This window comes from Gilbertella persicaria (genome assembly GCF_025201335.1).
Source record: "Gilbertella persicaria strain CBS 190.32 chromosome Unknown B0P05scaffold_18, whole genome shotgun sequence".
Lineage (NCBI taxonomy): Eukaryota > Fungi > Mucoromycota > Mucoromycetes > Mucorales > Choanephoraceae > Gilbertella > Gilbertella persicaria.
In genome coordinates this window covers 23165-35417 of record NW_026251979.1, presented here as the reverse complement: position 1 = coordinate 35417, position 12253 = coordinate 23165, and the positions used below count along the sequence as shown (strand labels likewise).

The 12253-nt window shown below is 39.6% G+C and overlaps 5 protein-coding genes across 5 annotated transcripts; 3 read left to right on the top strand and 2 right to left on the bottom strand.

The window, feature by feature from the left end:
* Window positions 1-41: 41 nt before the first annotated feature.
* On the bottom strand, window positions 42-2038 carry B0P05DRAFT_539996 (uncharacterized protein). The gene is made up of 5 exons (XM_051578017.1): window positions 1850-2038; window positions 1528-1800; window positions 841-1483; window positions 564-791; window positions 42-520 (listed from the first exon to the last, which is right to left on the bottom strand). The coding sequence occupies exons 1-5, from the start codon at window positions 2023-2025 to the stop codon at window positions 77-79; spliced, it is 1764 nt and encodes a 587-aa protein (XP_051435161.1). The 5' UTR covers window positions 2026-2038; the 3' UTR covers window positions 42-76.
* Window positions 2039-2401: 363 nt separating this feature from the next.
* B0P05DRAFT_539991 (RNA dependent RNA polymerase-domain-containing protein) lies at window positions 2402-6141 on the top strand. The gene is made up of 3 exons (XM_051578016.1): window positions 2402-2677; window positions 2730-4879; window positions 4918-6141. The coding sequence occupies exons 1-3, from the start codon at window positions 2425-2427 to the stop codon at window positions 6121-6123; spliced, it is 3609 nt and encodes a 1202-aa protein (XP_051435160.1). The 5' UTR covers window positions 2402-2424; the 3' UTR covers window positions 6124-6141.
* Window positions 6142-6387: 246 nt separating this feature from the next.
* Window positions 6388-8047, bottom strand: B0P05DRAFT_539989 (TAFII55 protein conserved region-domain-containing protein). The gene is made up of 7 exons (XM_051578015.1): window positions 7601-8047; window positions 7429-7559; window positions 7229-7381; window positions 7111-7183; window positions 6812-7063; window positions 6681-6769; window positions 6388-6630 (listed from the first exon to the last, which is right to left on the bottom strand). The coding sequence occupies exons 1-7, from the start codon at window positions 7881-7883 to the stop codon at window positions 6535-6537; spliced, it is 1077 nt and encodes a 358-aa protein (XP_051435159.1). The 5' UTR covers window positions 7884-8047; the 3' UTR covers window positions 6388-6534.
* A 46-nt stretch (window positions 8048-8093) lies between these two features.
* Window positions 8094-10497, top strand: B0P05DRAFT_539978 (OPT oligopeptide transporter protein-domain-containing protein). The gene is made up of 4 exons (XM_051578014.1): window positions 8094-8205; window positions 8253-8622; window positions 8675-9934; window positions 9986-10497. The coding sequence occupies exons 2-4, from the start codon at window positions 8385-8387 to the stop codon at window positions 10465-10467; spliced, it is 1980 nt and encodes a 659-aa protein (XP_051435158.1). The 5' UTR covers window positions 8094-8205; window positions 8253-8384; the 3' UTR covers window positions 10468-10497.
* Window positions 10498-10783: 286 nt separating this feature from the next.
* Window positions 10784-11507, top strand: B0P05DRAFT_469317 (40S ribosomal protein S16; the record flags this gene model as incomplete). The annotated part of the gene is made up of 2 exons (XM_051574482.1): window positions 10784-10813; window positions 11115-11507. The coding sequence occupies 2 exons, from the start codon at window positions 10784-10786 to the stop codon at window positions 11505-11507; spliced, it is 423 nt and encodes a 140-aa protein (XP_051435157.1).
* Window positions 11508-12253: the final 746 nt, after the last annotated feature.

The following is a 12253-nucleotide window of genomic DNA, read 5'->3' as shown; positions in this document are numbered from 1 at the left end:
CATGTATTTCAATGTCCGAACACAAAAAAAAACAAAGTGGCTTAGTTTTTGACAGGTCAAGTTTATTATGAATAAATCAACGAACAAATTTTGGCTTGTGTGTTTCATCAAGACACTCTCGACAGTGAACTAAGCATAGTCCAGTATCTTCATTCACTGTCATATGAGCATCTGAATCCATTTGTTTCTTGCAACCTGCACAACGCAAACACTTTTTATGCCAACGACTGGCATTGGGACCTGGCTGTGTATCTGAGAATGGCATACTTTCATTACAACGAGCACATGTACGCGCACCACCTAAACGAGGCAGACCCTTTGTTCTTGACTTGAAGATATCAGAGGGAGTCGTAATGGAGTTTCGTTTAGGTAGTTTTTCACCTGTGGTTGGCTGTGTGATGATTTTAAGACCCGGCTTACTCGATGCCTGTGAACAATGGTCACAGTAGAGTTTGCCTTGAATTTTAGATAATTTGCGATCTGTTGGTACTGTCTTGTTACAACCAGCACATAAAAGACACTATGCTAAATGAGTCTCATTTTGTTTGGACATCATTACATACCTCTTTATGATAGAAATGATTCGCCAGTTCTAAACAAGTCTCTGTCACAGGTTGACTGCATGCGTTACACATGACGGTTGTTTGTTGTTCTAAAGGGGATTCCATGCCTTTGAGTGTATTGAAATGTGTGTTTTGAGGTGAAGGTGTTCTGGGATACGCTTCATCTTCTTCACTTGTAGGGGAGCCTTGCCTGGGTGATAAGATAGCCATGGTAGGATGGACAGGACACTAGAGAAAACCCATGTCAGTGATATAGGCTACATATATATCGAAATACCTCAATATGAAAAAACTGTGTGCCATCTGTACAGAACTCTAAACCATCAAAATTTTGATGACATTTAGCACAAAACAAGCAATGATGGTGGAAACAAAGCACTTGTCCTGTATGAATCTTGAGGCCTCGATAGTCCTTTTTAGAGACATGTAAACCACACTCTTTGCATGGTTTCTTGACCACTTTCTTTTTACGAGGCGCAGTGGATTTAGGTTCCTCTTGCGGCTTCTGAGTCGCAGCAACAGCCGCATGTGTGGCAGCAGCAATACGTTTGGTAATTGAAGCCAATGTACGTTTCTCATCGTCACTTGTAGGACTCAATGTGGATGCTCTTCGGGTCTTTTGGTATTGAAAATAAGGATTTTCACCTGGCTTGCTTGAAGAAGTAGTAGACCTAGAAGCCTTCAAGGAAGGAAGAACGGGCGTGGAAACACTTGGACTACCGGGAGAAGGCATTTGTAATCGACTGACTTCAGTCAATTGACATGTACGACAACAAGGTCTTCCTTCACTATCGACTGTGGCCAACATGGTCTTTAGGGCTGTCTTACAGTAATGACATTGAAAGCAAGGTGCATGCCATACATGGTCTTTAAAATAGGCTTGAGCATCCGTACGATGCACAGGTTGATGACACCCAGGACTATATAACATAAGTCAAACAGTCAGCGTTGATTCTCCACTTACCAAGCGAGTTTTTCTTCTAGACATGATTTACAGTAATAAAGTGAGTTATACATGGTTAAATCAGTCCAAGATTGCTGTGTCTGTTGACATTGAGCACAGCATTTGGTATGGTTGGTAGTGCTGTTGTTGGTTAATTGAGATGGGTCGATCTTTGTTGGGGATTCGGGACTACTGAATTGTGGCATTTTACGTTGAGGTCTTGTTCTGATAGGTGTACTTGTAGTAGCCGTAGGTGTACCAAGACCACTGTTAAAGATAGCCTTCTTTCCATAACTAACACATACATAGTTAATCTTTAGCCATGAGTACCAAGTCAACTTACGTGTCTTGCCATTTGTCTGTGTTTGTTTGACTCAATATTTTTTGAGTTAAAAAAGGACTTGCTCTTGTATTTGTGCTTGTACTTGTTGTCATAGCAGACTTACTCATAGTTCGATAACACTTTGGACACGTTGTGTTACTATAGACGTTTTGATTACAGTAAATGCAAAATCCCATATGTGCGTTGTATTGAATAAAAAAGAGAGAGAAAAACAAAACAAAACAAAAAGAAGCTCCTTTATATAGGCTTTTATGATTGTTTTGAATTTCATTACCATAATTGGCCAATGTATATACACAACAAGTTTCTTTTTTTTTTAAGCTATGTAGAGACAGGTTGTACAAATGTCATCATCGTCTCCCTTGTTTATATACAGTCCAAACAACTTTCTATTGATTTCTTTGTTCTGTTTAGCTGGGTTTTTAATTAATTTAATGCTATCGACTATTCAAAGCAATCCTATTGATTCTATTTTGTTCTGTTTAACTCCCTCCCCCTTTAGAATAAAATAGGAAGGACCTTCTTCTTTTCTTGTCATACATTTTTTTCTTTTTTTTTTTTTTTAAATTGACACAATGACAGCCATGGATCCCAAGGTCATGCGCTATATGAAGCAAGTTTATAATAACTTAAATTTAGCCAGCCGAATACCTTTACTATCCAACGACAAGTTACCATCACCTGTTGAGGCAGACAAAGTAAAAGCACTCTTAGGTTTAGACGAACCAAAGTTAAACCAGACAATCAAGTCGTTTTTACAAAACACGAAACCCAACAAGAGTATCACTGACTTTATAGACATGATAGATAAAGAACTAGAGAAATACTGTAAGTTGTTTGATACGCGTATATTTACCTTGACACGTCTCTCTGTAAATAGCTTTTATTGAAGAAGAGGAAGAAGAGGATTTCAACGATGACTTGGACGAAAGCCTGTTGGCCACATTAGCAGATCAAAACACGCAAAGAAAACGCGCTCGCCCTTACCAAGAAATACCTCCTGTCAAGAAACATAAAACATCTCCAGAATGCTTTTCTATTGATACAGAACATAGTCAGACACACAATGTCATTTCTTGTCCTGCATGCTCACATAAACTGTTACACAAAGTGCCCTGGATTATCTTGTATGAAATTGCGCGTTTTGTTCAGTCATTTGACATTTCCTGGAATGAAGTGCCTTTTGATGCATTTCGATCTTTTATTAGTGTGGCCAACACGGATCCAGTTCGTCTTTATGAAGTGATGGTCAAATGGAATCAAGTGACAAGACTAGGCCAAAAAATCAATGGCCTTACTTACACTTATATGGATCGTTGCCCTGATACAGTATGGGCACATTTACAACAAGTACAGAAAAAGGACACCACTCAAAACAAGCGCCACAAGAACCGCATGATTCATTACAGTGGTGTCTTGAGCATCAAGAAATCCACTGCTGAACCGACCATCAAATTACGTGCTCCTAAAGTAGAAGCCTCCAACCGTTTCTTTCGAAAGTTTGGTCAGGATCGATTCTTGGAACTCAAATTGATGAAAGGCACTTATTCAGCTATGATAAGCAAGTTTGACAATTATTTCCTAAAGCCCTTTTTATTCATGCAACGTACATTTCGATTCTTGTTTGTCAAGGATGATATGGTGGTGTTGTTTGCTACAGAAGGAGAAGGTCTAGAGCCTATTTCAATTCAGCAAGTGATTGACTGGCATATGCCCATGATAGAAAATTGGAATATGTCCATGAGCAAGTATGCCAGTCGTATGGCCTTGGGCTACAGTAGCAGTATCCCCACACTTCATTTTCAGCCTGATGAAATACACTATATTGACGATTTGCATGCCTCAGGCGATCTGAACGATGAAGCCTCTTGTATGACTGATGGTTGTGGTATCATTTCTTGTTCTGCCATGAAACAAATCATGGGCTGTCAAGCAACCGACGAATTACCGTGCGCCATTCAAGGTCGTATTGCAGGTGCCAAGGGGATCTGGATTCTAGCACCCGATATGGATTTTAGTACAGGCAACTATATTCAGATCAGAAAGAGCCAAAACAAGTTCAAGACAGGCTTACTTCAAGAAGACTTCTCGTTTGATCCTCATCATTATACATTTGACCTTGTCAAAAACTCGATCATGGTCTATCCTTCCAGCCTCAACACGCAATTCATTCAATGTCTCTCTGCTGGTGGAGTGCCTACTGAAGTATTTGTGGAGATCCTGAAAGAATATGTCCATCGATTGGCCACCATTGTGACTGAGAACCATAGTCTCAAGATCCTAAGGGACTGGGTGGCGAAGGCAGGTAATGTGATGTTAAATCGATGGGAGGCCGAAGAGAGCACGGAAAAGGGACTCTGGCGTGACTTGGCCATGGACGATATAGAAGGTGGCGATGATGAAAATGACAGTGGTTTCTTTACCATGGACTCGATCGATAATGAAGAGATACACTATGAAGACCAAGCATTACTCAACAACACAGCCGCAGCTGAATACGATCTGCATACCAGTCGCACTGAACATTTATGGGCTGTCACACCGCCTTCTTTAAAAGCCAACAATTATGCTAAAATCAACCGGTACTCAGGATTCCCTGCTGGCCTACATGAATCTGTAGTACGCTTGTTGGACGCTGGATTTGACCTGTCCAATGCGTATGTGGCTACTCGTGTCACCATGGTCTTTCGACAGATCATGCAGGCTATTACAGTCAAATATAAAATTGAAGTACCCCAGTCATGTACAGTGACCTGTGTGCCTGATCCCACAGGCACATTAGAGCCAGGTGAAATCTTTTTGCAGCTATCCAGTCGACGTAAAGATGAAAAGACAGGCATTTGTGTCGGACAGATCTTGGGCGATGTGATTGTGACCCGTAATCCTTGTGCTCTTAAGAGTGATGTTCAGAAAGCGAAGGCAGTTGATAGTACAGCATTAAGAATGTATACAGATATTGTGATATTTTCAGTCAAAGGGGAGACTTCTTTAGCCAGTCAACTCAGTGGTGGTGATTATGATGGTGATATTGTAAGTGTCCAATATCATATGAAACTCATATATGCTAGGTGTTTGTCTGTTGGGATGAACGTATTGTCAAGCCATTTAATCCATCACCTGTACAGAAAGAAAGTCCAAGAGTAGCTGAATCATTTGAGAAAGACAAGACAACTGTAGGCCAAGAAGTAGGTGCCCAAGACAATGCTGAATTGGCCATTCAAAAGAACTTTTTATCAGTGGCTATTCCTGATGGCACATTGGGTGTCTATGAAAACTGGAGAACAGTGCTTGCTGAACATACGTCAATGGATAACCCCAATGTGTCTTATTTAGGCCATATGTGTGCTAAACTTGTTGATGCACCTAAACAAGGTCTTCGCTTAAAGGCGACTGCTAAAGCACGTGATAGAGCCTCTTTTGCTGATCTGCCTTATCCAGCATGGTTTATGGACAAGAAGAACAAGCAACGTGGGCCTGGTCTACATAGCTATAAGTCGACCAATGATGTCTATACACTCCAGGGTGCATCTTGTACTACCACCATGGACTATCTCTATGATGCCTTACTGAAAGAAACAGCTGAATTCACAAAGTATTCCCGCAGTATGTTCTGTGATGATGATGTGCCCTTTAAAGATCCAGATCTGATAGCACCTTGGATAAAGTCCCAAGAACTTGCCAATCAACTGAATGATCAAGCACTGAAAGCAGACTTGGACCTGATTGCCAGTGCTGTTAAAAAGAACCAAAATGAGTACAATGAACAAGTCACAGAATTTGATTCAAAACGTCAACATTATATGGATAACCTTGCTAATCCCAATCGATACCAGAATAACAAATTTATGGATGAATTGCAGAGTCGATTTAATACACATTTTGAACTTGAAGAATACTTTGCCAAAGAGTTCCTGAATTCACCTCCTACTCAAGACCTCAAATCTAATATTATCTTGTTTGATATACAGGCCAACAGTGGCAAATTGTTAATGAGTCTAAAGGCATCTTACGCCTATATATCAAGTACAGCCCAGAAAAAATACGCCAAGTACAGTTATATTGTTGCATACGATGCTTTAAGACGTATCAAAGCAGACGCTTCTGCTAAAAAAACCAAGGAAAATGGTCTAGCTGAAACTGTGTCTGTATCGGCCTATAAATCAATGAATATTGACAGAAAATGGTTAAGAAGAATCAAGGACTCAAACTATATAGAAGAGAATATTGAACGCGTCCGCCTGATGACTGAAGCAAAAAACAATACCAAAAAATAAACATGTTTATTTCTTCTACATGCTACATGGGATACATGAAGGAAGTGAGTGAGAATAAAGAGAGGTACACGTCATACGTGCTATTTTATTTATTTTTAGTTTTTCATTTTTTTTCTTTTTTTTTTAAATATAATCAAGGCTCTTGCGAACCTTCAAAAAATTGCTACCGCGCTCCGGAGAGCACTGTAGACGGGTATTGGTTGTAGTTTTCAACCAGCAATAATCCAGAATCAGTATGAACCTCACTTTCGTGGATTTGCCCGAGCACAAGAATACAGAAGAAAGAGGGCCATGGGTAGACCTCCTTTTTATAGTTTTTTTTTCGTGTTAGAAAGCAGTCCAAAGCTTGACTGCGAGTCGTGACGCGCATAATTCAAATTTCATAGGGAACACATATTTATTTACGTCATGTTACTTTTCTTTTTCCTTCTCGTTCATCTCAGCCAAATGAGCTTCTTTAAGTGTTAATGATTTCTTCAGGTTATTGATATCTGTCTCAAATCGAGCCTGTCATTTGTGTTTTAGTATAACGTACACTCTATGTGAGTAGAGATTACCTTGAGCATAGCATTAGGTGCAGTTGATAAATCACGGGTCTTTCTTTGAATAGCTTGTTTGATTTCAGCAATTTCTTGACGTTTTTGTTCTATCGTCATTGAGTCTAAACTGTCTCATTCTATATGCTTACCAATTTCGCCTGTCTGTGCTTCTCCTTCGTCATCTTCATCTTCTGATTCGTCTTCATCTTCATCTTCATCCTCGTCTTCGTCTTCTTCTTTATCTTCGTCATCGTCATCTTCATCGTCCATTTCACGGTCAATGGCAGCAACCAAGTCCTCTTCATCACTTTCAATTTCATCTTCACTGTCATCAATGTCAATGTCTTGTGTGCCTGCGTCTGATTCTTGCTCATTCTCAATTTCTCTATTATCAACCACCTCTATTATTATGCAAATGAGATCATGTTCTTTATATCCCTGTCTTTACCATATTGAACATCTTCAGCTGTGGCATCAATTTCCAATAATCGCTCTACTTCTCTTTCCACTTCTTCAATGGCCTTTTTTTATCGTCTATAAGTGGATATGACATGAAAACCACTTACTCGTTTAGATAGCTTTTTTCTAAATCGACGTTGTCGAACATGCTTTAGTGGTGGTGTCAAACCATGAGGGTAGCTGTTTGGATCTGCATCAAGTCTCCCATTAGCAGGTAGTATAAAGGGATCTGAACCAGAAGTAGGATCGACTAAAATCATCTAGTTGGACTAAGTCATTGTCATCCCGTGTTTAATCATTCGTATACCTGTGAAATATCGGCTACTTTATAAAACTGCTTTTTATCATACGTCTTTTGTGATTCAATAATGGTTGGTAAATCAACAAGTTGTGTATCGTAATGTTTGCCTTCAAATACAAAATATCCTTTTCGATTGTCTAGAGTAACATGAGTCGATGCATGTTATGGATCCTATTACCTTTAAAATGAAGCAAGACATCTTGAGGAATCTCTCTTTTCTTAACATATTCACGTAATTTATGACACATGTCTCCTTCGGGCACTCGAAAGATTAATTGTTCTTCAATAGCTGCTTCGGGATCTTCTTCGTCTGATCCTAGCAGACGATCATCGTGGTCGTGGTGATTATTTCCTTTGGCTGTGAGTTTGATCTTGATTGTCTTGTCTTTACGACCTCCTTCAGCCTTAGGCTGTCTTGGCTTTCTGACTTTGAGTTTAGGTGTATCTTTTGAAGGTTCCATTGAAGAGAGACAAGTATATATATAAAAAAAAATAGACGCGCTTTAAAAATCAGAAAATTGAAATTGTATATGTAAATTCATGGTGACTAAAAATGGGTATTTCTGAATGCAAGCTTGATGACAAATGCACTCCTTTTACGTGACCTTTTTGTGATAGGGTCTCCACCAATCAAATGAGCAAAATAATCGTCATCGCCTTGAATTTAAAATGTCTTTATCTCTTTGTTTTTTTCCTTTTTTCTTTTTGTTTATTAGAGACATAGACAGAATATGACGACAGATAGAAATTATTCTGTAGAGACAGAGATATATTCATTCCGAGGTAAATTGAGTGAGTGGTTAAAAAGTGTCAAAATTAAATGGCAACAGACCCATCCAGCTTTAAGACCAGTCTTCAGACAAACAATTCCACTCAACAAGACAGTCATGAAAAAGGCCATTTTACAGTAAGACATATATGCATGTGTGTGTGTGTGTGTTTGTCAACTGAATTGACTTGATATGTTAAAGTTTCGCTCTGTTGTTTGTGGACTTATGATTGGCACATTAATGTGTTTCTCCAACATGTATTTTGGACTTCAGACTGGTTGGATATCCATGATGTCGCTTCAATCATCTCTTCTGGGGTTTGCGATATTCAAGCCATTTCAACCTATGCTGAGACACACATTTGGACCGATAGAAAATGTGGTATTACAAACAACTGCGGTAGCCACTGCAACCATGCCTCTGGCAGCTGGTAAATGAATTTCATATCTATTTGAAGTGTCAACTCATATGATTCACAAAAGGATTTGTTGGTGTTATTCCTGCTATGGAACTAATGACAAAAAGTGATCACCCTACAGGACCAGTGATATTGAGTGGTCAACAATTGATTCTTTGGTCACTTGCAGTGGCCTTTTTCGGTGTATTCTTTGCTATCCCTTTAAGAAAACAAACTATCATTCGAGAAAAGCTTAAGTTTCCTTCAGGAACAGCCACTGCGCAAATGATCAGCTTACTTCATCAAATACCAGATCCTACGACCCTTGTCTCCCATTCGAATAGTGTACGCAAAAGAAAGAGACCTGAATATCAACCCTTGATCCAAAAGACACAGACACACTATGCCACTGTACCCCAACAAAATCAAGCTTCTTTTGAATACAGTTGGTCACTCAAGCTACATGGTCTCATTGCCTCTTTTACAGCATCTTCCATCTACACTTTGTTGTCTTACTTTGTACCTGCCATTAATGTTTTACCTGTCTTTAACTGGCTTACTTTTGGCTATGTAGATATGCGGGCATGGGAATGGTATTTTACACCTAGCTTTAGTTATATTGGACAAGGTATCATTATGGGATTGCCTACAACACTCTCCATGCTCTTAGGGTGTGTGGTTGGCTGGGGCATATTGTCGCCTATGGCTTATTATGCTGGTTGGGCACCTGGACCCGTGGATGACTGGAAGACAGGATCCAAGGGCTGGATTTTGTGGATTTCTCTTGGTGTGATGATTGCTGAATCATGCATTTCTCTATTGATTGTGCTTGTCAAAACCATTGTTAAAGGAGTCAACCAACACATACGCTATCAGGATCATGAATCTAATACAACAGAGACAGAAGAAGAAGAAGAGAAAAATGATGCACCTCCACATCAACAGGTCCCACACTGGGTGACAGTGGTTGGCTTAATTGCCTCTACCCTGAGTTGTATCTATCTTGTGCGGTTTGTGTTTGGACCTGATGTGTTACCATTGAGTATGTCTTTATTGGCTGTCTTTGTAGCCATGTTCCTCAGTATTCTTGGCGTACGTGCCTTGGGTGAAACAGATTTGAATCCTGTGAGTGGTATTGGTAAGATCAGTCAAGTGCTCTTTGCCGGTGTGATGCCAGGTGGTATTTTAGCCAATTTGATTGCGGGTGGTATTGCTGAAGCAGGTGCACAACAAGCAGGCGATTTGATGCAAGATCTCAAGACAGGTCATTTACTGAAAGCATCGCCTAAAGCGCAATTCTATGGCCAAATGATTGGATCCTTTGCCAGTGTCTTTATTGCTTCAGGTAACAAGTAGGATTTCATATATACATGTCGACTGATGGGTGTTCATATAGGTGCTTATATGCTTTATAGAACAGTCTATAGTATTCCTGGGCCTGAATTTCCTGTACCTACAGCCCAAGTATGGCTTGACATGTCTCGACTTGTCAATGGTCATCCTCTTCCTCCCCATGTCTCTGAATTTGTTTATGCCTTTGCTATCTTATTTACGCTGCTTGTCTTGATCAAAGAACTCTCTCCTACCAACCAGCGCTGGACACAATGGATTCCTCAAGGGATTGCGTTTGCTATTGGCATGTACAATCCACCCAATTTTACCTTGGCCCGTGTGATAGGTGGTATTACAGTGCATTACTGGAACCAGTATTGTGATCGCTCGATAGACAAGCATGAACCCTCTTTATGGATAGAACCCTATCGATCCATTGGTGGCAAAGTCTTTATGATTGTTGTTGCTAGTGGATTTGTGCTAGGAGAAGGCACATTTGCTATAGTGAATATGACTATGCGAGCCTGCAATGTGCCTCATTTTTAAAAAAAAAAAAAAGTGTATATTTTAGTATTTATTAAAGTGTATTTTAAGCCGAGATATACCAAAAAAAAAGTCCGAGCGCTGCAGGGCCAATCAGATGGCTTTGAGCGATCTGGCACCCGCACAATGTAGTATTTTTTTTACTAACGAAGCCGTCCAACAAGCAAACCTTCCTTTTCACATTAGGTAAAGTAAAAGGGGTACACTATGATAGGATGAGAGAGAGGGAAAGAAGAGAGGAGATGCGTGTTGATGACAAAGGATGGATGGATGGATGGATGTTAATGGATACTAACTTTTTTTTTTATGACTAGTCAACATGGAAGCTGTTCAGACATTCGGTCGCAAGGTAAATTACTTTTCTTCCCTAATTAGCATGACTACGAAAGAGAGAGAGAGAGAGAGCAGAAATAGATATATACGTGTATACTTGAACAGAGTTTGGATTCGACAAATAGATATCACCCTTGATGATAGAGAAGCCTACACCATGTCATATGCATAAAGACAATGAAAGAAAGAAACTATTGTGTGTATAGAGCAGCCATCAAGCTATTACCAACTGAATAGAACATATCTAACCCTGTTTATTGTATCTCTCTTTCTTTCTTGCCTTATTAAAATACACATATACTTACATCGTTAAATAGAAAACCGCTACTGCCGTCGCTCACTGTAAGCGTGGACGTGGTCTTATCCGTATCAACGGTTCCCCCATTGATCTCCTCGAACCCGAGATCTTGAAGTTCAAGGTTTACGAAGTCATCCTTCTTTTGGGTGAAGAACGTTTCGCTAACGTTGACATCAGAATCAGAGTCAATGGTGGTGGTCACACTTCTCAAGTTTACGCTATCCGTCAAGCTCTTGCCAAGGCCATTGTTGCTTTCTACCAAAAGTTCGTTGACGAAGCTGCCAAGAAGGAAATCAAGGAAATCCTTGTCCAATACGACCGTACTCTCCTCGTTGCTGATCCTCGTCGTTGTGAACCCAAGAAGTTTGCTGGTCCTGGTGCCCGTGCTCGTTACCAAAAGTCTTACCGTTAAATTGGGCTCCTTTTGCTTATTTTTTTCTTACAAGATGTTTCTTTTACATTAAAGACTATCTTTAAACTTGTCTTTTTTTTTGGCATGGATCACACATCCTTTCATGTGATTGTACAACAGCTTTTTTTTGTTATCAAAGTTCAGGGAGACAAAAGGGCTTTGTTGGATGAAGATAGACTAAGCCCAAGCAGATGTATATAGTGTTCCTGATTTGCTGGTTTTTAAATCCCTATAGAATGGTGTTTGTATTCTATAGTCATATTGCATAAATGGGGTGACATGATGCATGACAGGTATGTGCTTCATCTTCACTTCTTGTTTATTTTGAAGCACAGCATTGTACGCGTTTACTTTGTTAGAAGATAGGTAGTACAAGAACATATAAAAAAAATAGAGAAAAAAAAAAAGAAAGTCATGTCAAACTCTAACTGTACTCTGTTGCTTGTGTTAGGTTCTCCCTTTATGTATATGTCATCTTCTCCCTCTTTTTTAATAAGATGTGATCTCATAAAGGGTTAGCGGATATTCAATTCATCTGATTTGGGGGGACATGATGATTCGTAGATGTTTATCTATCAAAAATGAATATATACTGCTGCGTGAATGACCCAGGCTAAACCTTCTTTTTTTTTCTCAGGCAAATAATACAAAAGGGGGGTGACACCTTATTCACCAATCAAATTCCGAGTTTTGTTTCCCTCTTTGGAATAATATGCAAATAATGATAAACACATATTTTTTTATTT

Excerpts from the sequence above, each read along its gene's own strand:
- B0P05DRAFT_539996 (XM_051578017.1), bottom strand. The coding sequence starts at position 2,025 with ATGGGATTTTGCATTTACTGTAATCAAAACGTCTATAGTAACACAACG. Across the intron at positions 1,484-1,527 it reads CTAGAAGAAAAACTCGCTTG|TCCTGGGTGTCATCAACCTG; the intron begins GTAAGTGGAGAA and ends TATGTTATATAG. Across the intron at positions 521-563 it reads ATCATTTCTATCATAAAGAG|TGTCTTTTATGTGCTGGTTG; the intron begins GTATGTAATGAT and ends CATTTAGCATAG.
- B0P05DRAFT_539991 (XM_051578016.1), top strand. The coding sequence starts at position 2,425 with ATGACAGCCATGGATCCCAAGGTCATGCGCTATATGAAGCAAGTTTAT. Across the intron at positions 2,678-2,729 it reads TAAAGAACTAGAGAAATACT|CTTTTATTGAAGAAGAGGAA; the intron begins GTAAGTTGTTTG and ends CTCTGTAAATAG. Across the intron at positions 4,880-4,917 it reads GTGATTATGATGGTGATATT|GTGTTTGTCTGTTGGGATGA; the intron begins GTAAGTGTCCAA and ends CATATATGCTAG.
- B0P05DRAFT_539989 (XM_051578015.1), bottom strand. The coding sequence starts at position 7,883 with ATGGAACCTTCAAAAGATACACCTAAACTCAAAGTCAGAAAGCCAAGA. Across the intron at positions 7,560-7,600 it reads TGTCTTGCTTCATTTTAAAG|ACAATCGAAAAGGATATTTT; the intron begins GTAATAGGATCC and ends ATGTTACTCTAG. Across the intron at positions 7,382-7,428 it reads AAGTAGCCGATATTTCACAG|ATGATTTTAGTCGATCCTAC; the intron begins GTATACGAATGA and ends TAGTCCAACTAG.
- B0P05DRAFT_539978 (XM_051578014.1), top strand. The coding sequence starts at position 8,385 with ATGTTAAAGTTTCGCTCTGTTGTTTGTGGACTTATGATTGGCACATTA. Across the intron at positions 8,623-8,674 it reads AACCATGCCTCTGGCAGCTG|GATTTGTTGGTGTTATTCCT; the intron begins GTAAATGAATTT and ends GATTCACAAAAG. Across the intron at positions 9,935-9,985 it reads CAGTGTCTTTATTGCTTCAG|GTGCTTATATGCTTTATAGA; the intron begins GTAACAAGTAGG and ends GTGTTCATATAG.